This window comes from Temnothorax nylanderi, unplaced genomic scaffold (genome assembly GCF_030848795.1).
Source record: "Temnothorax nylanderi isolate EJ_2023f unplaced genomic scaffold, tnyl_v1.0 TNYL_tig0030_pilon, whole genome shotgun sequence".
Classification (NCBI taxonomy): Eukaryota; Metazoa; Arthropoda; class Insecta; order Hymenoptera; family Formicidae; genus Temnothorax; species Temnothorax nylanderi.
In genome coordinates, this window is record NW_027249092.1 from 797,400 (window position 1) to 824,719 (window position 27,320).

At 37.2% G+C, this 27,320-nt stretch overlaps 1 protein-coding gene and 1 long non-coding RNA gene across 4 annotated transcripts in view; both read right to left on the reverse strand.

Moving 5' to 3' along the window:
• Positions 1-19,689, reverse strand: part of Ubx (ultrabithorax) — a 98,245-nt gene extending 78,556 nt beyond the window's left edge. The window contains exon 1 of one of the 3 annotated variants that reach the window (XM_071702489.1): positions 17,885-19,689. In XM_071702489.1, the coding sequence (XP_071558590.1) occupies positions 17,885-18,563 (679 nt within the window). In that variant the 5' untranslated portion in view covers positions 18,564-19,689. The remainder of the gene's footprint in view (positions 1-17,884) is intronic. The other 2 variants (XM_071702488.1, XM_071702490.1) reach the window with 2 other exon arrangements.
• A 4,880-nt stretch (positions 19,690-24,569) lies between these two features.
• The window catches only part of LOC139770498 (uncharacterized), a 40,684-nt gene continuing 37,933 nt past the window's right edge, over positions 24,570-27,320 (reverse strand). The window contains exon 5 of the long non-coding RNA XR_011717776.1: positions 24,570-24,596. This is a non-coding gene — a long non-coding RNA (uncharacterized lncRNA). The remainder of the gene's footprint in view (positions 24,597-27,320) is intronic.

Below are 27,320 nucleotides of genomic sequence, written 5' to 3' on the forward strand. Positions count from 1 at the left end.
TCTTTGTTTCTCGCGCGCTCGTGTCTCGTTTTTCTTTCCGCCGTCACGTCGTTCCTCCGAGCGTAGTTATCCGAGGCGCTGATTTGATGCACGTTTCAGATATAAGCATCAACCAACCGGACGTGCAGATAACGAGCTGTTAATATTGAGTTCGAGACTTATGACGAGGCATATTGAAACATTCGTTTGCGTATTTTTAACATTCACGAATATTCCCATGTCCTACTGACATTATTCACGCTTGAGCTTCATATTAAAAATTATGCACTCTACGTGAGATTTATTCCTAGAACTGAAACGCCCATTTCTCGCATATAAATGTTATCTCTTTGTGAAAATTGCATGATAGCAACATATCTCTAAAAAATTTCAGATCTTCTAGTTTGTTGCTAACTTTGTGTAAGTATATTCGTGCGGTGGGTTATTCAGATAATGGAAGTCTACCGACGAAAAATAAATACGCGATGAGTTTCTGGGGCCAGCGGAGCAAACACCATTAAAATTTCCGAATATCACGCACATGAAGGGCAACGAACGCGACCTTATATGGGCCAAAGGACGGCCAGCTACATTAGATACCTCCATACATTTCAGCCGTTATTTTGCAGATTTAGTGGGCATACAAGGGACGGCCTGCGCTGATAATGCTTCAACTCTACTACCACCCGTCTGTGGGAAAATTCACCGTGCTAGGGACGCGACTTTTCCAGATATCGTCACAAATTAATCTTCCAACCTCCGTCTGGCGGATTCATTCGCAGCATTCCTCGTGCCACTTAAAGTCATTTACATGCTAAATCTAGCAGTGAAATTTAATTTAGATTGGGACGACAATTTAATTTCTCGCGATAGCGTTAACGAACTTATTACGTAACAAAAAATTTGTTAGCTCAAAGCGGATTAGATAATAGTGTTAACGGTAAACCGCACAATAATTTATATCTTTTTATCAAAAATGCGTTTCTTATCTTTTCTGATTATTTACTTAAATAACATTTTCTTCTACGAAAAATCGAACATCGATATCATAGTATAGCCAAAGTATACAATGTGTGGATAAAAGAAAAATATAGTACGTCCGCATAAGGGTAAAATTATGCAAAGATCCAGCGCATTTCCACAGATGAAGGGGTAGGTTAAGTGCAGCTGCATCATGGGCCAGACCTAGGATTAATACCGCAGACATGGATAATAAGATGCGCGTTCGATTTTAAGTGGCGTGCGGATCAGGATATGCAATCGATTCTGAATTGCTTATCCTTAATACGCGGTATTTTATTTTAGTTCTGGAACACTTTGATATAAATATAATTATCAATGCCAAAGATTCTCGTGGATCGACAATTTTAACTTATTCTTATTGCATTGGTAATAAAATAATTATTAATGGTAACTCGAAAACTATTTAACGTTAAAATCTAAAAATATAAAAGAAATTAATTATCAATACAAATTATCAACAAATATTTTAATAGTAATAACAGAACCTATCTTTGCAACAAAAAATTTATTGAAAATTGTATTTCTGTTTCGATTGACAGGAAATTAAATGATATTAATCAGCAGACGGTGTAAGCTATTATGCGCTTAAATATATTTCGTGTAAAGGGTAATTGCAATGAAGCATTGGAGAAGATAAAGGAACGCCTGTGTCTGGTCATGGTCGATGGCTTCGAAGACCTAGAGGCCTATGGGAGAAAGGATCGTCCGACTCACGGCTAGTGGGGGAAATCAATGATGGACGGATTCTCGGATCGTTTCCCCGATGGTTCGATGGCATCAATAACTTTACACGTATAAGACTGGCATTCAAATGAGAAGATATCATTAACGTGTTCATCAAGAGTGATTTGTTATTCCGCATGAGATCGTAAGTCTGCCGCTAACAGCGCAACTGTGTATACGGATCGACACTTATATTAAACATAATAGAGCACATACGGCATTGCGTGCATTTATTTTTTAATATACTTTATTAAAAATAATTTTATGTACTTTAATTCGGTTGCGTAAGAAACTTTTTTTACAAAATTTTATGTCCCTAATTACTAAGTTAAAGAAAAACAGTTTTTAAGATAATTATTTTTCCTTACCGAACAAAAAATTATATAATATTTATTTGATATTATGTAATTTTACTCTTTATTGCGATATTATGATTATTTAATCTTCCGAGATATGAAGCATGCACACCGCGCGTTATTATTTGTTACATAAGACAAATTGCATTTGCGTCTTCGTGTTACAACATAATTAGGAAACATTGAAAGGAACCGGTATTGTTTGAAAAAAAGGTAGATAGTCACTAATGGCACTCTAAACTCATAAAACAAATTTATATAATGAAGTGTAGTAGCTATTTAATTGCTTCGTGTGTATGAGATAGCAAAAAAAACTGCTTATTGTAGAAAATTGTTTTTCCTGCAAAATGCGCTCGAAATCGACGATAGAATAAAAATATTTTATCAGCGATGATTAGTTTATCTTTAATAAAAAACGAATTAAACTTTAATAAATGTAAAAACAACAATGTAATAATTAATTTCAGAGCTAAGAAAGAACTTGGAGGAAGGGAAATGCTGCTTGTCATATAAGCCTGAAAATATACTTCGCAATGTTATGACTGTAACAATTTGTTTCGGCAAAAGAGAAAAAATATAATAAAAGAGCATAAAAGATAATAAGGATCGTGACCTGATGTAATATGATAATGCTATGTTCAATACAAATCATGCACTCTGTTTATCTCCTGAAATAACGCTCCTTTACGAAGATATAATAAAGAAATAAATTTACCCTTTTGCTTTCAAACTTGAATATTTTGTAAATGAGTTGTTTTTGGAAGATAAATGGAATCAAACTTCAATTTCAATTTACATCGACATCAATTATTAAATTATGAAATAAGATTGGCAACAATGTGCATTTTTATACTAAATAGACTAAATATTAGATGCGGATATTGGAAGGGGGGGGGGGATATCGTAAAGGGAAATCCGAACGCGCATATCGGAACACGTATTTTCACGCCCGAGATTTCATCGTGGTCCACACACAGTTACTACATTTCATTCCTCCTCGAGAAAAAAACACGCTCGATACGCTCGTACGATACTTTGCTCGATATAGACTGAGCTTTGACCGCTTCGGCGCGCGACTGAACGTCCGCGGGTTACTTCCCCAAACTGGTAAAGGGAGAAAATAAAAGACCGCTCTATTAGCATACGATTGGCACCGTCCATCTTAATTCCCGTCCCTCTCTCTGCCGCCACCACGTGCCTCTTTGTCTCCCTCGTGCGTATCCTCCAACAATGTTTATGCCCGTGTTCTTTGGTATGCCGACTGTAAAGCGCGCACGCGCCTTCGTTCACTGAGTTACTGATTGCGAAGAGCATCTTCGTACGTGTATTCTTTTTGCTGCAAACGTGTGCCTAGTTACATGTGAATACAGCATTGCTTTCCCATGAAATGATAATTCGACGTTAATCATTCATCCATTTTATAAACGAAATCAAATTTGTTTTATATTTATTAGTCACACTACTCTTTTATTCTAAATGCTAGAATTCTGTAACGGTAGATTTTATAAAATGTATATAGGAGAAACACATGTAAAACGATGTCTTAACATTTATAAAGTGTAAATAGATATACAATTTTCATAATCAAATCAATAAAGTATGCAAATTTTAAGCAATTATTATAAATATAATAAAATATAACAAAATGTAATAAAATATATAAATATCTATCATTATATACGAGATTTTTTAATGGAAAATACAATATTTTACATCAGCATTGACAAAGTCCGAGCATTTATCGAAGCCATCTTGTGAGCAGAGATTCTTTCCCGGAAAATAACATGTTATTATAGTTAGTGTTGTTATCATAATGATTCTCATTATTGTCATCAAGAGTGTTGCCTAGATATTCTCTTATGAGGACCATACATCAGCATGTTCTTTTATACAAGATTCTATAAGATAAAGATGCGGAGAAAAATCCAAGTCGACAAGGCCTCATTATTATTCAATAATTTTACGGAATATTGATATTCACTTTATCATAAATAATTTCACCATAAATCCAGAATTTTTAGCAATTATTAATTTTGCTTATATAATGTATTAATATAGTATAATAATAAGTAATATGAAATAATCCTTTTCCCTCCGAACAAAAAATAATTGCATATATGCATATAAAGCAAGTACATAATTGTAGACTCAGAATCAAGGCGTTAAATATAATAATGAGACGCGACAGTTTATAATTATTGAGCTCGAAAGAACATTCAATTGTGCATGTATAACACATCGATTAATTAAGATAAAGTTGTGATTAAGTAAAGTAAGTAAAGTAAAATGTTAATTTTACGAGTGATAAGAAACGTAGTTACGGATTAACGAACAGATTGATGAAGAATATTCTTCTCGAAGCTTGGTTGGTAACGTCGAAGAAGAGCCACTGTTGGCGGGTTGCCCTCTCTTCCGTTATACATTCCTTATTACCCACATCCCTCATCCTCCCATTTCTTGTAGTAATTTCCGCAACCTTGCACGAATGCAATATATTAAGATACTTATCATTAGCCGCTCTCTAATTTATAATAGCCTTCAATTCAAATTAAAATGATCAATAAATTTGATACGGAAATTCGAAATTTGCCCGACCAGATCATAGGGTTAAACAATGACTGTTAAACGCGAGTGGAGCGATCACTAATTCTCTACCTACTATGAGGAAGAGTCACTGTCGGCGATTTGTCGTTTCTTCCGCCACGCACTACTCTTTATTACCCCAGTCTCTACTGCCTCTTCTAGTCTCGCGCTCCCGCGATTCTGTGCGAGAGTCCGACGCTTTCGGGGTGGGGTTATCATATTATGTCGAGTCACGAACTCGTTATAACACGGCAAGACAGATCGGCGCTATAAAACCACTCAGTTTTGGTTTAACCAAAGGGTGTACATGGCATAACTGGTTTACATTCCGCCACCTCGCTCTCTCTTTCTCTCTCGTTACATTGTGTTTTCCGTAGCATCCAAGATTCGATTCTCTCATACAGATACGCGCGGTAGGTAGAGAGAAGCTTGGCGCGCGGCAGAGAAAACGAAATAAAAATGGCAATGGGAGGGAGATGAACCGCGGTTGGTAAAAGGAAGAATCGAGACGCGAAAACACGATGTAGAAGAGAAGGACTGGCTGTGCCGCGAGAAAAAGAAAATATGGAATTGACGGATATAAAAGCAAAACGCAGACGAGAAAATAATGAGTGTGGAGAGAAGTGCACGAGAGAGGATGGGCGTAGGGACAGCAAAACAGAGTGGTGTAAAAAACGAAGAAGATATAAGAAAGCTTATAGTATAGTAGCGTACCGATAGTTGCGACCGAAAAGGAACGACGATACAAATATGTAATGGAGAAAGAGGAAGATGGCGCCCAGGGGAATTACGAGCCGAGGAAAGACGTCAACGCAAAAACGGATAATAATACGGGGGAGAGGGGGATGATCGGGGGAGAATTACGTATAGAAAGAAGAACATCGAGGGACAAAACAAAGAGCGATTAGCTATTCGAGGAATAATTCACAAAGGAAATTTGCGCGGAGCGAGAATAAGGGAGGACTCACGAGTCTGCGCCCGACACATCCTACCGAAAGTGGTATTTACGAAAGTAGTTTCACGCAAATTTCAAGTTTCCGCCGGTAAATTGGCGTTTAGCTCTGTGTTCAGTCTCAGTATCCGCGAGAAGATTTCGGAAGGCATACGATCTGACCCGTTGTTTCCCCGAGGTAGAGAAAAGTACCGAATCATATGCGCCGAACCAGTTCGTGATCTTGTTATTAACAACGTCGACAGCATAGTCGAAACGGCTGAATCCGAGATACATGCGTGTCAGGAAAACGCCCGGTATGCATGGGCGCGCGCCCTCGCGTGCACACGTAAACGCCACCGCGAACGGCCGGGGGAGAGAGAAAACGTGAGAGATGTAATTTTAGTTACGAAGAGTAAGTAATGAGCGATCGACAGTCTGAATACCAATTTCGATGCATGATGATGCGGCATAGGGCAATGTTGTAACCGCATGTTACATGCGCGTATATACATTCTAATATCGTTCGGATATATCGATATACCGATACGACAAATTACAGGATGCGGTGGGGAATTTTCGTGTGAAATTCGAAACGGGAAATGGGGTCACGAAACAAAATTCTTTCAGTGCGTATGCCGCATACGTATCCTACTTGTTATCAATCCAGGATATCCGTAAAGAAGTATTGTCGAGATTGTCATTGATCTCTACTCCGTCGGCGCGACTAAAAACGCAACAACAAGGAAAACCCTTGTATCGCCTGCGAAACGCAAACTTGTAAATATATTTAATTTAAAGAATAAATTGGAATGCAGCATGGGGTAAAATGTGTGTGCGATGGAGTACTAGTGAGACTGAGACTGTTAACAAAAGCAAAGGGCGAAAGTCCGCGTGCCGTGGAGCGGCACGTTAAACCCCGTAGGGCGATTTTATCGTGCGCCCGCGTCCACGTTTTTAATTTTTATCAAACGGAGATAAGTACGAAAAGAAAAAATTGCTACTTGGAAGATACATCGCGGGGAGTAAGAATACTCTACCGGGCACCGATTATGCCGCAGGTTTGCGTGGTGGGAGCTGGAAAGAGGTGTTTCCGAGCCGTAGACCACCCACCCCAGTTACGTAAGGCACGATCCGCGACGCTCGCGGGCTAGGGGAGCGAGAATTCGTGTATGCCGAACAAAGCCGATGAACGATACTGATTATCACCCGAACGCCGCGACCGCGGCCGCTCTGCGCGCGGCTCTACTTCGATTCGAATCGCATTTGCGAAACCCGTTTTTCTGCGACTCACTTCTCTCGCGCGCATGTGCTGACTGGCGCGATTCTAACTCACTGCACTCACATGCCCGAGCTGCGTCGTAAATCTTCGTAGGCGGAGCGCAATGTATTTGCATCGGTACTGTCCAAGATCATGGTGCGGCTCGCTTCGCGTTCAGTCAACCTTGCTTGCGCGACAGATATACGTGTAAACATACTGAAAATTATCTTTTTTCCGTTCGTTACATACCAAGCAATTAAGACGAGCTAAAATTAGAGTCGCTATTCTCAAGGAAAAGTACGCTAATTAAATAAAGTGCGACAACGAAAACGTAAACAGCTAAGACTGGTTTATGAAATAAAACATTCTTTTGCATTAAAAAAAAAACAATCGTGTAATTTCACTTTTTTCGGAGTATATATAATATTGACATATGACACTCCTGATCTACACTCTCGCAACTATTTCACATAAACACAGATATAATCTCAAACCCGTTAACATAATCTATTAAAAGATGCTGAGACAGATCAAATTCGCGACTACACATTTCTCGGTTAGAGGCAGCTATCGATGAGGCATCGACGACGGATTGAGTTGAACTGGCGGGTTCGTAGACAGGTCGGACTCGGGTGGATCTGAGGAAGGTCCAAAAGAAGATAGAAAGTAAAAGTTATGTTCATTGTCGTCGGTTTTGACCGCTTATTTTATGACTTTTTTCGTTAAAAAAAAACCTAACGGTTTCTCCCCCTGTTGTCGTGGAAACGGCTGTTTAGTTGTTAGGGAAGCCGTAGATATCAGTGTGCCTTGGTAGTATTAGTTTTGTACCTGTGCTTCTCTTCTTGTCGTGTAAAACGACAATTTGAAGGACGAACGTGCCGACGTGCCCGACCCGCCAATTTTATTGCCGACTAAGGTGAATTATAGTACTATCTGAGATCTTACGTAAATTTCTGGGTTATTATTATGCTATTTACAAAAAAAAGGATTTTGGATCTGAAGCAAATACCAAAAGTAAAACTAAATCTCGCTGCTTTTGTTATTATTGTAAATATTCTGCGTTATATACTTAATTATAAAAATTTTACAAAATTTTTAACATGTTCTAATTTAATCATCCCTATTTCTTTATTTTTCTCAATATAATGTCTCACGGTAATAAATTTACTAATAAATTAATACTGAAGATAATTTTTATATTGCTTTATAAATTTTATTTGTATAGTATAGAAAAGCTTCAATTCATTAAATATTTTTATTAAAAAGCAGTTTCTAAGATTCTGAAGTTTCTACATGTCGGAACAAGGAATAAAGACGGCTTTTTTAAAGACGTAATTGCTTCAGCATAGAATTTATTGAAATATATAACACATGCTCGGATGCAAGACCACTTTCAGCCGACTTATAAATCAAACAAACGAATGTGTGCGTGCATTCTTAGAGAAAACCTGCTCCGTGAAGTAAAAATTTTGTTGTGTGTGTGTAGCTGCTATACCGCTGTTTCTAACGAACGGTCTATAGCTTTGTGGTCGACTATTGTATCATTGAGAATGCTTGCACAATTTAGTTCTCATCGAGATTAATTCATCTCCGTAGCCTATTCCTGAAGAATTGCGTTTTATTAAATAATTGTTACAAAACACATGTAGATACACGTCGTCGATGTGCATTGTGTCTCTCACAGTCTCGACAGTAAAAGTAATATGAATCATACGTGCAATTTACTGCGCTAAAAATAATCGCAAAGTACCGTTTATTATAATTGTAAAGTCGACTTCTCGCCGAACTAGATATCATGTCCGAGACAGGACAAAAGACAGAAACGAGATGAAAAAATGTGGAGACGTAGGGAGAGCAGCTCTAGACAGCTCTAAACAATACAGTAGCCATAAATTATCGGAGCTAATGGTGCCCAACAAATGCTTGTCCATACTTGAGCACATGATGTCGGTTCGCGCCAGTCTAATATCTTCGTAGCGTTTAATAAATATGTCGCGGAGGCAATACGTCATAACTTTTACACGCGTGTGTACATATGTGTGCGCATATGTGCAAGTATATGCACGGCAGTCGAGCAACGTGACGTCGTTAAGTTACATAATGCTCGGCTCGAACGCTTAATCGCTACACAATGTTGCCGACTGCCTGTGTCTCTTTCTGTCTCTCTAACGCTCTGTACGCATACTGATAAAATAGGCGCACGTGACGAATACATAATTTCACTACAAATGTTCGTGCATCGTACGTTTTCATTAACAAAAAGCATTTCCAGATTAGAATCTCAGTACATTTCGCAGATTGCTCATTCATAGTTTTACCGACGTGATGGAGTCAGCTAAGGTTTTTCTTTTCTCAATAGGGTAATAAAATTTCTAGTGCTTGTACCTGTCATTCATTTTTAATGAAACTTTCATCAGCTACAATTCGCTACTATCGATACAATTAAATATTTATTTTAGAAATGTTTCTAACCACGTACAAAAATTGATTACTAAAAGGCATTGGTTTAGACATTTACTGCACAGCTATTGAAAGTCGAAGACAAATGGAACGATAGCTCGAACATAATTTACCTGTCCGCAACCTTCCGTTCTTTCAAAAGAATTGCTTAGACGGCAAGCGTCTAAGAAGCGAAAACTTCTTAATTTTAAAGTCCTTTTGTTTGCCTGCTACTCGACTTTAACATATATCTTCAGTTCGGGTCTTTGACACATATAACTCTTAATAAAATGTGTTCGAAAAAAATATCCTTCGCTGTTTTTTTTCTTTAAAAATTTCCTTTAATATCAGTATTTAAAAATAAATCATAAAATTTTCATGCGATAATAAATTTAATCATTGTTTGTTATAATAGCATGTATAGAAAAATGGCAAATTGTCCAATGAGATTAATAAAACTTTCTGTGAATAATAAATTGCAAATATAAATCAATAATTCGTATAATCCTTGATGAAAATAAATTGTATAATAAATAAAATCATATAAATCACGCAATATTTTTTTGCAATGTTTAAAAATAAATATGAAAATGTATGGATTTAAAAATAGTAATAAATAGATATTAAGAAAAATATATATAATAGCGTAAAAATGAAAATAATTAAGTTTGATATCAATTTACCTGTTACGTAGGCAGATCTGATCTCTTAAGATTCGTTAAATTGCTTTGGTAAGATCGTTGGAGACTGACAAGGATGTTCCCCCAATGATGGGGATAGTAGTAAAGGCATTGTGGTCAGGTCGTAGCCAGAGTGGCAGGTGCTGTCCGTAATGGCCGCCCATCGAGGCAGACGGGAAGAACGGTGGGCAAGTTTGTCGGTGCAAAAAAGTGCTGTGTGAGTTATGGACGCGGCGTGGAAGACTATTTGGCAGTATCAACTGACTCGATTACGTCGTTGCGTATTAATTAAATATTGACGCGACAAGCCTACTTCGCAGATACGCAGATACGTGAGAAGACTAAGAAAGAAACGCAGGTGAAACGTGTTCCGAAAATATTTTTCGTGCGGTTGTCAGTGTAGTGGCTCGATTTCAGTGCGTACCTTATAAATCGAACGACCTTGTCAGTAATTCTTCAATATTGCGACGGTAATATAAAAAGTGAATCATTACATTAATTAGAAGGTATTATGCTTTTTTTATTATGCATTTAACTGTTAAAAATGTTTATTAATTCAATTATATAAAACTGCTCAAACATATTTTGCTGATTAAATAACAAACGTATCAATTTTCAATTAATGTATAAAATGAAACTGTATTAAAGTTTCATGTATAAATTATCGCTGAGAGAGATATTCGCGATTTAAAAAGATTACAAAATAAAATTTACCATAAATTTTGATTTTTCTAACCAATTTGAATATCTAGAAATCTACTCTTCTAACTAAGTAATATTTTCATCCATAACGACAGGCAAGAACCATGAAAAACGTATCTAAGACGCTTTCGAATCAATTATTTTATCATGTAGTCATCTTTCCTTGCGGCCACAGCTAGACGTGGTCTTTGTCTGGCGGTATAATCGTTCTGATCGCCGAGCAAATAAACATATTCTTCATACCTATGAAGCACTGATGTATGTTTCCAAAGTATGTATTATTTCAGCCCGAAGCAACATGGTAATATCTATATATATATGTATATACACAGACATATCAATATATATATTTAAATATTTATCAATATATATATTTAAATATATATGTATATGTATATTTTACCTATATATGTATAGGCATCTCATTAATGTCCACATCTTTGGTATGCTAATTGTTAAATATCTAAAATTGAACTATTTGAAAAGGAAATATTTCTAATTTCAACTAAATCCTCGAATAAGAATGTGATACAAATATGAGACACGTAAATATATAATACTTAATACTTAATAAACTTTTTAAAAAATATTTGCTGTAGGCAAATTCTAAATAGATATATATGTATAACTTAATGGATAAAGCCATTACTATGTAACGGATTCATGTGACAATGTCCATTTCAGAAAGCATTAGTGTCTCTCATATTAGAAGTCTTGCTTTATTAATTGATCGAAACAGACGCTGACGACGATATACGAAGATTAATACTGGCTGCTAACAATAATTTCTACGGCATGAAATTTGCAAAACGGTGAGGTAGCGTATGGTTGTTGTCGGTATATAAAGTCAGACTAGTGCACGAGTTGTATGTACATGCGAACAGCTCGTCCATCAAATTGAGAACCCTGGCAGTCGCTATACTGGCGGCGGCGTGACGTACCGATCAGCGCCTCAACGCCTCGGCAGTCTGCGCGCGTTACGCTTATGCCCACATATACATAAACATTTTTTCATTCTTGTCATAATTCGTGGACGCAAGAAATTCACATGTAATTCTCTTTAAAAAGGATTACAACTAACAGGACGTGCCTCGACAATTACTTTTTTTTTCGTCAATATCTCAATAAAAGAGTTAGACTAAAAATTACAAAATGAAGTTATGCGATGCATTGTGAGAAGAGAATAAATAGAAGATAGTTATTCCTCTTTGTAATAATGTGTGTCCGGAATTTTCTTGATGTCTGAACTGCTTCGGTCGAATCTACAGACATCGAGAATTGATCAAACAGTTCCGCTGAAAACTGTACGCCTTTCTGAACTTGAAGCTTAAATGTTTCTACTTCACACAGTTTACTGCGATCACACAGTTTGTTCGAATCTTTTATCTGGGCTCTGTTATATATATGAATATTATGTAATTATTTTATTATCAAAACAGAAACGAAACTTAAATATAATAAAAATATCAAGCTTATTAAAGTTCTTCGAGAAGCACCATGCGGGTCAAAATTACTAGTTGCGAGAGGAAGAAGCAAGACGTGGGACAGGACGCGGGGACGATACGATCGATCAAAGATTATACCTTAAGTCGGACGTTATATACAGCGCGAATAGCGTGATTGGACGCAAGGCGATGCTTAAATTAAAATACGAAAGGTCCGCGAGATACACGTACATGTGTACCTGTAGGCACACATCTCGGCTAATGGCGCCGAGGTTGGACTCGGAACTAGTCTCTACCTTGCAGAGTGCAACAGTAATCTCTCGATTGGTAGACCAGCGTTGGTATTACGCCGGAATGATTATGAAAATTGTGTTCTTGCTAATCCTTCGTCACGCCGTTCGCGATGTTCGCTTTTCATTCCGCTTCCGCTTAATCATACGTGATTTCTTACTATATAATGCCGTCGATCTTACAAAGCAGAATCTAACAAAAAAAAACATCGAGGAATCGCATGATCAAGTATTATTACGAGTTTAGCACTGTATCAACAGATGGATAGCAGAACGAATATATTTATTCATCTGAAACAATGATGTGAATATGTCTTAAGAAAACTGATTATTACGAGGGAAAAACACAAACTTTATTATGATCAGATTACTCGAAACTTATTTTTGAATCTTTCATTTCGTTATTTCCGTTAATTAATTACTCAATGGTAAAAATTGCATAGAAGGGTGGAATATATTCAATATTAGGAGAATAGCTAGAAATAGAATAAGAAATAAAATAACATATCCAATGTGTTGTCTATTTTTAATTTTTACATTTTTACTTTCGAGATATTCATTCAAGACTACCAAACATCCGGCATGACGTACAATAATAACTAGTATGTGTCTTGTATATCTCCTGCGTTATATTCTTACTTTCCCTTGTCGAAAGGCGCATATTGTAACTAAAGAGCGCGCATTTTTTGAGAGGGCTCCAATGTTTTTCGATTGAACAGTACGAGCGGCGGGCGTGGAGAAGGGAAAAAGGGCGTAGTAAGTCATATGGAGAGGCTCGTACGTCATACTTCATCCGGGCCAACGGAGCAACACACGGAAAGGGTTCTCTCCATATACGAAGAACGCACTCACTCAGGCTGCCTCTTTAGGTCGCGATGCCATAGTGTGAGTGTCTGTGTTACACGTGCCTGAGTTTTCGTACACCTTTATACATGGAAGAAATCCGGACCGCTTGATCACCTGTGTGCAACATGCACGCCTACACTCGATGCATATCCGTCATATAATCCTTTAATAGTATGCAACAATTGATTTTAAGATACGCATTGATATGAGACCTTTTTACGACTAACTAAACACCATTTTTATCGCATTCTTTTTCTCATCACATTCTTAGTTATCTATATTTTTAATTTTACAGAAGAGTATATGAAAATTATAAAATAAAATATTTTGATGATAATAAATGTGATATTCTTCGTAACAATTAATCACAAAAATAATTTATATGTTTATTTATATTTTTAACTAATAAACATTTATTTCATAGATGATGCTAATAAATCGCGCGAAGAAAAGCCCGAATTTGTGTAAGGCAAGACTTTGGAGTGTTTCTGTTCCGTAAAAGGGGAATCTTACGACTCATGAAGATCAGAGCTGATCTTCTCCGATACGAGAGTAGAGCGCTGTATTACCGGCAAACCTCATAAACGGCCATAGCAGCAAGTGGGGGTTTCTCGGAGAAGGAGGGATAAACGAGCCGAGCCACGATTTCGTTGTCGTAAACGTCAAAGTTACGGTTACAACGTTGTTCCTAGCTGCTTTATATTGAACGAGGTTGCTCCCCGAGGTACGTAACACCTACCTACTCGCAACCGTCGTATTGCAGAAAGTAGCACTATGCTCCTTTCCAACTCGGGAGCGACGCTGACACCACGTGGCTTTTACGCGGGAATCCGGCGGAGGAGTTCGAGATTCGTTGAATATCCTTATGACCGTACCACGCGCTAGCTAATATTAATTTCTTTTTTGTAATTCACACATTAATAACAGATACATATTTTATTCAAATAAATTAATATAGATTAATTAGCGTCTTATTTCTTTTTTTGTCTTTGACAAAGATTGCTGAACCATTCGTCATTGCGAAAACAAATTACATTATATTAATTTTTTAAAGCAGCATTTATTTAAATGCATCGGAAGTATGAATGTAAATTTCGAAAACGGAAGCTACATTAATGGCACGTTTATTCGGCATATTTATCTTGATTAATACTCCCGTATCAAGTTATCGTGCAACCCTTAATGTAGCTTTAAAAAGGATCCTTTTTTAGATCTGCACCGTAAAAGAGGTTCACTCTCAATAGGCTGGAATGAAGAGATGCCTAAATAGCACCCCAGCCTCTATCGTCGCGCCCTCTAATTACCCTGTAGACGCAGTCACCCCTCAATGAGGAGTGATAAATATTGTTCGCGTTTAGGTATATCCCGAGAAAGTGAATCAGCTCTATAAAGAAAGATATATGCTATCTCATTGCTATTGGTAAGTATCGCAGATTATTTACTGAACACTATGTTTCTAATTTAAGGAAGGAATTACTACTTTTAGTATTAAATATAGAAAAAATTAATGTTAATATTATGTAAAATATTATAAAAAAGTTTCGAAATTTAAATATTAATAGTATTCGCTATAAACTGAGATCGTTTACTTATATATTATCTGCAAAAATAGACGAAAACAAAAGATTTAAATTAAAGATCGCTTCTGTCTTTGATGAAGTCATTTTTTTTTATTGTTGATTAACCATTTTTTGCTTAAGTTAATGAGTACATGATTCTTATACTTCGAACTTTTTTATCACCATGTGTATCTGTTATTGAATTGACCGTATTGATAAATGCGTGTGAAGTATACATCACATAGAAGATAGAAGTAGATAAATAAAAGTAGATACAGCACATTAATCACGCGCGCGTGCCGAAAATCGGTAGCTTCCTAAGTGATTTATAAAATGCACATTAACAAAAAAGAAGTAACGACAAAATGTACGTTTGATCATTGGAAATAATGTTTTTTTTATAAAAAATAAAAAGCTACAGAATTGTAAATTTGTTCATTTAATATCAAGTAATATATTAACTAGACTTATATTACGGACGCCATGTCTACCTTCACATTTATTATATATGAATTGGACATATAATCGATCTCGCAATCGTTTATCATACACTTACGATACACAAAGGTGTAGTTAGAAGCGCGATAAATTAAGCGACAAATGCAGTATTTCACACTAGCATGCATTCTAACTATATAATTACCTTTACCGCGATAAGTATTTAAAGAATGAATAGAGACAATAGGCATAAACGCATATATATATTTTTAGCTTTTCATAATAGCTGCAGTAAAGGTTTAAATGGTATTATTATGCTGTCACACGGTATAAGTTATATCTAATTTAATTTTAATACAGTCACTCTCTGCATCATACATTTGAAACAGATTTTATAAAAGTGTTAATTAGAAATTTTGTATAGTAAAATGCAATGTAACACTTTAATGTCAATATAATGATGTATCATAAATCATATATATTTCTACACTTGTTATCTAATCTAAATATGATTATTCAAAATATCACGGAAGCTACGACATGTAAATTAATTTCCTACACAGCCGAGGCTACAAATCAGAGTCATTTATCGTATTTGATAATAGATGAATGCCGATAGACATTGATAGCTCTATATTTAACTGCAAATCTACGACAAATTAATCCATAATCCTGTACCGATAAATTTTCCTACATGCTCGATTGTACCAACAACACTGAAAAGCACTTGCCAGAGAGTGCGAAATGAGTCAACGACTTTCAATCCGCGAGTGCATAGAACCTGTTATACGAGTATGCGACCAATCAAATACTTTTTCTCATTCCTACGATTCCTATAAACACTGCGTTCCATGTATCATCAAAGCAATTCGTAACCCGTAATCAATGATCCGGAACATCCAATTGATCGAGATAAAGATGAATGGAAACTATTCCTTTCAATTCTTAAACAGATGAAAAGTAAAATAATAACTTTGTGCGTGCATGTATGTGTGCGCTCGCGAGTAGGTTTTTCATTAAAAATGTATTATAATTCAAAATTAATAAATTACTAAATTATCGTAATAATTAGGAATTTCAGGAAATTCCTAAAGTAGAGCAAGTTCTTGAGCGATATAATATAGCTTACAAAGTGATAATGAAAAGATAGACGTTTGAATATTAAAAATTGTTTTTTATAGGAAAAAATTTACGTTGCAGAATTTACATACTACAAAATTCATTGAATAATATTTTAGTGTTTCTTAAAATAATTCCTTCCTTTATATGTAAAATATCTTTTGTAGTTGAAGATGAAGAAAAAAAGAAGTGACTCTTAAACCCGACCGAAAAAAACAGTAAAGAAGATTCCCGTCGAGAAGGAAGAGCTAGAGGCGGTTTGGAGCAAAGAAAAAGGAGAGAGATAACAAAAAAAAACTGCTAGCTAGCTAGAAACCTAGTCTCAGTTGAGCTGGTAAAGGAAATAGTCTCACCGAAAGTGCGATATAACCCATGAGCCCTTGATTATATATCTACTAACGGCAAAGCAGAAGGTTATTCGGGAGTATCTCTCTCGCAATGAAAAGGACAAAGACACCGCTAGAAACAGCTGACTACCGGAATTCGGGGTTCCGGTGGGGTGAGTACAGTGGGGAAGGCACTTGAACCCCCAATTGGACGAGGACTTCCCCATTATACCCAACGTACCCAACGATTTTACACGCACTTGACTCCATTCTACCTATCTAGCAGACATAATTTTGCCAAGGTACACGGTCGATTTTCCACAACATAGCCCGCGCGTGTTGACATTGCACATGCGAAAATAAAAAACTCGTGAAATTTACATTTTATACGAATACGTATGGAAACGTGGGGTAAGACTAGCAATTTAAAAGTAATCATGAGCGCACATTTATTACTGTTATCATTTATTACTCGTTACTATGCTATCAAATGATAATTTATGCGCTCGACAATTAAGAATCTAGAAAAATTTGCCACTTTAGAAGCGGCAATAACAATCTCAAACTTACGTAAGAAAAATTTCGATAAATGTTAGCTATAATAGCAATAATTTAATATCACTTTTACATGTTAGCTTTAGTCGCTACCAATTTTTTTGTCATCGTATTTATTCGACCAGAAGGTAATAGAATGCTTTTAGTTTGTCAACGATTGTAAATCTATTATCACGGGTTTTATATGACGGACATGCCGTATTTCAAAACGGCGCACAAATAGACTTGGCGAAAAATTTCATCGCATTCGGCATGGTAGTACACGCATTCGACGAATATAACGTATATCTATATCTTCCGCTTTTTTTTGTAAACAAAAGAAGAGTGAAATAACTCATCTTGTTCACGCGCAATAGAAAATTTTTCATCCGTCTGGATTTATTCGTGATGCACGTGAAACGTTCTATTCTATAATCTCATCCCGCACGATTTCTAGGTAATTTGATCGCGTGGAAGCAATTTTAACAATTTAGTCTGGTATAACCAGACGGGCAAACCTGATCCACCACGCCTTCCCGACCACGTGGTCGTCGCTCCCCACGTTTCCCCTAACCATAGTGGCTCCTATATTTCATCGCGGCTGTTATGATAATAGTCTTATAAGAGAGCATTTATGAATGCAAACTCACCTGCTATAGCCATCCAGGGGTAGAAGGTATGGTTGGTAGTAGGTTGCTGATGCAGTTGCGTGGCGACCGGTTGACTCGCGGACGAGTTTAAACTGCAGGTGTTCCAAGACGACGTGAGTGATCTTGACGAACTGTTGTTACCAGGACTCGATGCCGGATCGCCGCCTACGAGGCCACCGTAGCTGCTGACCCTTGTGCTCTCTGGGGTACACGCGGAGGGACGTACGACCGAATTACTCTGGCTGTTCGCTCCCGAGGTCGCTGACTGCCAAACGTCCTTGACCGCCGCCGCTGCCATCACCGCGGCATAACCGTTTTGATGGGTCGACGTTTGATCCTGTTGCTTACAGTCTTTCGTTGCCGTTGTTGAATATGAGGACGTGGTGTGACCGGTCGCCTCAGGTGTCGTCGAATAAAGCTTGCAGGCCGTCGCAACGCTCGCATCATACGGCGAGTCTTGAGGTGGTCTTGTATTGCTTCCACCGCCTGGGTGGATTCCTAACGAAGATGAGGTGTGATGATGATGCTGCGCCGAGGCGTAGGGCGACATACCTAATCCGAGTGGAAAGCTTCGATACGCTGCTGCAGTGGCTGGATCATGATGTTGACTCGCCGCTCCTGTTTGATGATGGTGGCTTCCGTAGAAGCCACCCGCGGTCTGCTCAAAGTACGAGTTCATTATCCCGGGTATTTTGGATCACTTACACTAAAACACCGGCACTCAAAAAAAGCGAAGAAAGAAGTCAGGGTTCAAAGCGGCCCGCAGTTACATGGAGTGCACACGGCTAGTCGAATTCACTAGTCCGTACTCCAATTCCGATGCCGGGTTACACCGATTTAACTTGTTCAAATTAAACAGAAGTAAAAACCTCTGACCTCGTACCACGTTCCGAGTTAAAACGTACGCGCTTAAGAAAGCGATATGTTTGACACGGGTGGCGACAAGTGATAGAGTTGACGAGGGACAAATAAACGAGCATTAAACAATTTTAAGTGGTAATAAAAGTCATCGGCAGGTATAGCTGGTTACACCCAGAGTGTCAATATCAGTAGGCCGTAAGAGTGTAATTCAGAATGGGTCTCATGTCAGCGGCCGGGGGCTTTTATGGTCTTGTTATGGTTACCGCTACAGGCAAAGCATAAACTGGTGGTCTCGACTATGGAAACAGGCGATGATCGTTAAACCGTTACGATGCAATAAACTTAGGTAATAAGACGGGCTATAAAATTGCCTGTGGGTTCCTCTACCGCGTGCTCGCCCGACGACGATTCGGTCAGCCGGCACGCGACAGCCACCCTCGCGGGCGGTTCTCTCTCTTTCTCTCTCTTCCTCTTTTTAAAATAAACTAAATTTTCGCGTTCGATCAGGTAAAGGCCTCTTGAAAAGCCGGTCGATCTGTCACGGAATCAAAAGTGACTCCGCTAGTTCGCACTGCACTAGCACTTGTCGTATTGTGACTTCGCTGACGACTGTCTGGTCCGGTACGAGTCAGAGAGGACGATGGGGATCGTAACGAATCACGGTATGCCAGTGCGGTGGTCCACGGCACACTACCGCTTTTCTCGCGCCCCGTGTACCGCCACTCTGTACCGTCGTCCGTCTCTTGCTCGCTCGTTCACCTCGTTTCGTCTCTGTTCTTCGCAGTCGATTTCTCTCGCACTCTCTCCGAAGTTTCCTTCCCTGTTTCACCAACCACCGTTTCTCCGTGCACTCTCTCTCTCACTCTCCGTCACGGTCACTCCTACCCATTCGTGCGGTTGTCGCTTCTCACTCGCGCCGTACTCTTCCTCCGGAGTACTACGTCCTAACGGAGAGATCGCAGTGCCCGTATCCCTCCTTGTCCCTCGTATACCATCCCCCTCCTGGTACGATAACCGAGCTCTCTCGCTCTGTCTACTGTCGTTGTTGTCCCCCTCTTCCACCCCCAACGCGTTCCCCCCACAATTGCTCTCTCACCCTCTGATTCTGTCTCGCTCCACCTCTCAACGATATTCGTCCTCTCCCTTCCCATTCGATTTAACCTCTCCCTCTTTCTCACGATACGATTCCTCAGTGCCCCCTATCGAGCGTTCCAGTAACTCAACGACGTACCGCCAGATTAAATTCGTACTCGCTCGTCGTGCGCGTCACATTTGAGACGCGCGAGCCAGATAAGACTTCGGTAGGAAAGAGGAAAGAACTTCTCGTCGCGGCGCGCGAAAGAAAGAGAAGAGACGAGATAGCAAATAAGAGAGGGATAAAAGCACGTAAGGACACGAGCAGAAACGGATAAGAAGGCGGGGTAAGAGGAGGGTAAAGAAGAAAAGAAAGAACGTTATGCGCAATTGCAACAGCTAAGAGCAAGACGAAACGGAGCGAGTGCCGTTGCGATAGTGCCGAGGAGGGAGAATGTGCCGCTAAGGGAGGAGGTTATACTTAAGGACCAATCAGAATTGAATTCGTCACGAATACCGCGCTGGTGTGGCATGAAAGTTCCTACGCCGTGTGAAAGTAGTTCCAAGTCGGAACGACGCCCATGAGCGGCTAGGCACCGCCCCGCGGACCCCCACTACTGAAACGTGCGAGATACCGGTGGATACAGGCACGCTGTGTGCCCGTACCGGAGAGAGAAAGAGGGAGAGAAAGAAAGGGAGATGGAGAACCGCGCGGCACGCGCGTCACGCAATGTTTCTGCCTTCTCTTTCTCTCCTCTACGACCGTTCGTAGGGATACGTGCACCGCCACCTTTGAGTCTTGTAGCGAACTAACCTCGCCAGATCCATTCAGACATTCAAACGACCAACATCAACGAGCTATCTCGCGATTATCGTTATTGCAGTAGCAACATCGTAAATTTGTCGTGACGTGGAATAGCCTGATCGACAAGTCGTGCGCTAAACGGGAAAGTAAACGGGTTTAGGAACGAAGAGCATTATGAAACATCTCGATCATTTGAAATTGCATTAGATCGAACCGGTCCGATATCGAGGCTACTTGACGATGCGAGGATGATGTAGAGATGAAAATAAATGTAAAGATAAGAATATATTATCGTAAACGCCTTTTACGAGGCATTTACCCTTGTTTTACGGATCAATTAAACGACGATCGCACAATTAAAATGTCGTAAAAGTGAGCTCCGTGAGGTCAGTAGTCAAATAAGCAACTTCTCACGGCGCGTGCCACGCTAGTATCGGGAGTGTTTATTGGGATGTAAATGTCGCTGGATTATCGTCCCCGCGGTTCGCACCTCGTAAATTATTCCGTAACGAGCCGAGTAATGCCCATCATAAGCTGCTCGCTGGAGCTGACCCTAGTTATTTGCTTACTCGTTCTTGTTATTATGAATACTTAGAGTATTAGTTTCCTGCTGTGCTCTCAAAAATACTCTCACGAGAGTAAAAGATATCCAAATTCGAATATTTAAGTCAGCATAAATGCAAAATGGTTGGACCGTTCTAAGTAAACGAGAAATAACATCCGCAATATGTTCAAATAATCTGCTAAATAGTCAGCTATATAAAAACTAGCTACTACATCCTATTTTTAATTATTATAAATAATATAGATAATAAATATTATAAATAATATAAATATAAATATAAAAAAGAATGTAATGCATGATGCTAAAGTTATACTCCTAATAGATGGTTGTATCTTCACTATACATACACATCGTTGATCGCTACACTGAAAAAGCGTATAAATTACATAAAAGTTTATTAAGCTTTTAATTTGATGGTGCCGTTGATGAAGACCCAATACAGTTTTCGCTTTGCGAGACTCCGACAGGTGGCAGCCCGTTTGCTTGAAAATCATGACGGCAATAAACTTCGGTTTTATGACCACTTGAACAGAATCGTAAAAGTCAGGGCCTTTAAGCTTATAACGTAGAAGGGCGCGTGTCGAATATAGTGGGGGCGTGAGGAAAGTCACCATGTGAATGGGGAAGGTGTAACGGGCCATATGGATACCCAAAAATGGGCCTAAATGCCTTCTTTAAAACGGCATTTACATCGAATGGCTAGTTTCAAAGATATCCCCCTTTAATATCAAATATCGTTTTAACAAATTTAAATTTGATGAATTTACCGATAAAAGTCAAGTACCTATCTACTGCTTGTATGTTATTACGTTTCGTCGATGATTTCTGTCATTATGGTAGTGTATTTTAGTTTTGAATTACACGCTGTAGAAATTGAGTATTTCGTGCTTATTGTTATACCGTGATATATTCCACGCGGTACGAGCAAAAACGCAGGTATCATCGCTAACTATCAATAAAAAAATCCATGTGAATGATAGATGGTTCACTCTATAGATAGATCTAAAAAAAAAAAAAAAACTAAAGTGACGAAACGAGAATTTTGAAGGAGGGATTAGGAGGCGTAGCTATACGAGAAGACGAACACTAAAACGATGGGGCCATTGCACCCGAGTCGGGTAAATCTGCGCTCTTGCTAAACCAGCATTCATTCCTCATCGCTCTGGTGGCTTTGGCTCCTCCACTTTTCTCCAAGCAATGGTTCAACGCACTGCTTAGGCTCTCATTCTGGTTGAATCTTCCTTCTTTCTCTATATTAACATTGCTTTTTGTATTGCACATTCCTACGCACTCACTATCTCGCATCTCTCTTTTTCGTATTCAATTTAATAATATTTAATCAACAAACGTTGACATTTTAAGATAACATTGAGATTATTGCTGCTATTATTTCTTACGTAAAGATTGTGAAACTCTTAATATGAAACATGACAACGAAAGAAAATAGTGAACTGGATAATATTTTAGCGGATTACGTTTTGAGTGTTTTAATCGAAATGTTAAATATAGCATCTAATTTGAAAATAATATGAATAAATAAAAATTTCTTTGATTGTAATATTAATAATATAAAAACTAAAATCTTGAAATATAATTTCTTTTAATTATGTAATAATTTAATTTTTACTAACAGCGGTACTGTACTCTAAAAGATATAATCTTAAATGGATTAGCATGTGCGTGTGTATTTTACGATAACTTTTCTAACTAGACAATGTTATTCTTGCTTTATCATACCATTGAAAGTTCATAAATTTTTAAAAATCTTATTAATTAGCACACTTATATTGATCGGCAGTGCATCAGGAGTAAAGATAAAATCTCTTAGCAAGGATTTGGAAGATGCTTCCTTTGCCATCTGGCGGTCTTTCGTGTCATCACCTGATTGTAAAGGTTGCATCGAATTTTCTGTAGTTTCGCAGTCGATAGGAATTTTACAATAACCATCGACGCATATAAATATATTTAAAATGTATTGCACAATCTCAAAAATTTTTAATTCAAACTATCACTGCTGTTATCTTTACAAACAAGACAGTTGTTATTATCAATTTTCGCGATGCACAGATGCATTTATAAATTATGAGACAAAACATGGTATTTATATGTTTATTTTCTGTAATACAAATTAATAACTAAAACGAGAACACTTGCGAGTATGATAATGACTGAAAGACGTATGAACAAATTTCTTGCGAGACAAAAAAAGTAACGGGGAAATTATCGAGAGTAAAACGAGTTTGTAATAAGAAGAAAGGAGCTATTATAACCCAGTAGTAATTGACGACCAATTTATTTAATACGTTCTAAACTCGTTAAAGCTGAAAAGTGATCTACCTTACCGGTTGAGAAACTCTCTCGCAGGTGAGGCTGGTGAGATAAGGCGAAGGATAACCGTTAGTAGAAACCTTCACCTGAGGGTCTTTGGATGTTAGAACATCGTAAAAATACGTAATTCGTCTACAGTAATTAGACGTCATATAATTAAATAACATCAGATAAATTACCACCTGATGCTCGCGTTACGTTTTTGATGGCACAACTAAAATCGCTTTGTTTTTGGTAGCTTGATGTCTGCGTAATCGATAATTGTCGATAGAAGAAAACATATGAGAATCGAATATCGAATTAAATAATTTACTTTACAGAGATATTAATAAATTTTATGAAAAAATGGAATGTAACAGTCCATAATTTATTGCAGAGATTGAAGTATTTCGATTCATGTGTGTGTGTTTCCATATCTTTTATATTCTATAATAGATTTCTGGAAATATTTAAAAATTCCATAATTTATTTATACGCTTGGCTCTTATTGCCTAATTAATCGAAATATTTTATATACTGAGCCTCTATACAGTTATTATTTATATGCACATTTATATAACTTTTTATACACATTTTTTATATGTGTACAAATTTAATATTTATAAATACACACACTAAAATATATGAAATAAAATAAAATGAGCAAATTATTTTAATTTACTATGTGTAAAACACACAGGTAAGTTGCATCAATACGTTTGAATTGAAACATAAAATGAAATGAATGAGGCTATAAATACTTAGAGCTAATGGTAGGGTGCGGGTATAAGCTATTGCTAGAGGACCATTAATTATACTAACATTGTAAGAGAACACGCATTATATCCTTGTAAAAAGCGACATTTGTCCGTTATAAAATATATACTATAGAAAAAATTTATTTCTAATTAATTAATTATAACACAATTGATTTAGACAAAAAAAATTTTGTCGTATATTTTTCTTTTCTCGTAATAATTTATAAAAACTAATTTTTATAATGCATAACAAAATTAATATTAATATCTTACCTTGTCATGTTGAATGTAAAAAGACGACGTTTTCTATTTTCCTATGAATCAGCAAGTTGGCCATCCGATCTGAAAAGAGATATATATTTTGTATAACGTAATGCAAGAAAACGCACTAATATTTATTTCATTTATTGCATATGTTAAATTTTTAATAATGATTTTTATGTAAATTATTATATACACGCTTTATATTGTTAAAAAGTATTTCGGTTTAATAAAAATGCTATTTCAAAAAGAATCTATAGAAGGGAAATATAGAGAATCCGGTACACTATACTGTAAATGAGTATATAAAAGCATATGGCGTAATATTCTATGAATATCTGAACACTGAACGCGTTTACTTTGTATAAATATGATCATCGAAGCATAAGCTTCTGAATTCGCTGTTTGTATCAAATGAATAATGAATGCCTGATTCTGAGCCCTACAATGATATTCTGTTTGATAAGAACACTGATGCTCTTTGTGCTCTGATCGTGTCACATTAAGATTGACGGAGAACTTATCACAGATGATCATGCAATTCTTGCGTCAGATTTCAGCTCTTGTAATATTAAATTTTTTATTTGTTTTAAACTTAATTTTATTCAAATTTATACGAAAATAAAGGGAAGACATACAATCACACATTGCGATTTTTATCATCGATTTAAATCTAAGATTTTTTAAATAGAATAATGTTTTATATTTTTCTAATTCTGATTTGTTCGAAATCTTTTCGTGGCGCATGCCATTTCATAATAAGTATACGTAAAAAGTCAATAATAACATAAAAGATAAGTTTTCATTACTTAGCATATACATTACGTTGAATAATCTGTGAAATAGTTTTCTAGCGCGTTATAGCATCAAGCTGAAACTGCATTATATACAGTACGAAATAATCTAACCAATCCGCAAAGTCTCAATCAGCAAATTTAGTATAGCAACAAGACCACGGGAGATAGTATTACGTAACATCGAGCGTGTATACTAATATACTCCATTGAACCGTTGAAGATCACGTCTAATACAACAGTAATGCATTGCATTACTCTGCAACTCAAAGCTTCGGCATGTTGTGCCATAGAATTGACTGTATGATGTAAATTTGCAATTCAAACGTTCACGAACATAACATGAATAAATCGGTAGAAGAGGATCGAAGAAAGTGATGGAGGTAAATGTGAAAACGGAGAAATATAGGATTGGAGAGAAATATATAGAACATATAAGAATTTATCTCAATGATTGCGCGAAAAATATCTCACGAAGCATACAAAATTTTACAAAACTTGCTAGTCACATAATAATTCTATGTAGTACTTCAAATATTCTGTTTTAAATTAAATAAAATTATTACACAATAATTTTGGACTTTTAAAATCATAATTTGTAGATATAATATTTTTTTTTTACAATAGTCCATTGATTTTCTTGTCGTAAATATGAGAGCACAGAACATCTTCGTTTTTTAATAAGAACATAATCGTATGATTCGTTCCATGCAGAACCGCGTCAGCCGCATAACGAAAAAGTGGAGGACAATACCTTTTATGTCAGATATTAATAAAGTTCAATGCGTCAGGCACAACCCTTCAGAACCCTTGGCGAAAGCAATGATAGCGTAAGATCCACAAAGGACGACGACGATTTACAACCGACGATATGCTTTAATACAAAAGCTGAATGAAGAATGTCTTTATTAAAGCGCTCTGTACCGAATTTAGGTCAGCGTCTTCCATCACGAAAGTCGTTTTAGACGCAACTACCATGATGATTTCTTTCATGGAGGTTGTTTGAATTGGAGAGAGGGCATATAGAATCGGGCGGATCCTAAACTGAGAGACGCTCTAAAAGAAAGGGGAGTGACTTCAGGTATTTGTACCCCCGGAATCCTTCTCGGCAACCCCGCCTCCAAAATAGTCTCTGGACCATCTTGCACAACATTCCTTTTGTAGACGTCAAGGTCAAGACTGGCTAGGAAAATATGGTATCCTCTGCGTCAGAAAAATTGTACACGTTCCGCGACATTCCATTCCGCTTGCGGCGTGGCGGACAATCTGTTTTGATCTTAAGATATTAAGCACAGTAACATGTGACAAGAATAAATTATGTGCTAGATATACGACACTGTCTTGATTAAAACGTGAGAAAAGATTTCGCGAAGATTCCTAGTTGATTATAATACTCCATAAAGTTCCACATTCTTTTGTCCTTCGTCAAGATATTAAAAAACTCAATAAAAATGCAAAAATATATATGTATAAATATTTCACAATAGAAAAATATAATATTTTAAAATTAAACATATAAATTCTCTTTTTAATTACAATAATAAATTACATTAAAAGATTATCACGTAAACATTATTAGAAGGATAACAATGCGTATGTATGTATAAATAGATAACGTTTACTTAAAGAGTATATTATCTTATTTTTCCATTTACGTATATTTAATCTCGTGAATCTATGTTCTTATATTTTGTTAAATTAGAAGTGTTGCAGTCGGACTGTCAGAATATCCATTTTGCACGTGTTATTATTTCGGATAATGATGAAATCCGTGACAGTAATTGAAAGAACTAATAACACGTAACAGGTAAAAACCTGTACTGCGAAAAAATTTATAAAGAGAATATGGACAGAGCGCAGGATCAACGGACAAAATTGTACTGAAGTCTGGGGAAGAGGGTGATGAATAATGGATGATACGACGTGACCATCTCGCGCCCAGTATGGCCTGTAGGAGTTAGCCGTAATGGTCCGTAAATTGGTAAACCACAGGGACAATGAAATCGGTGTA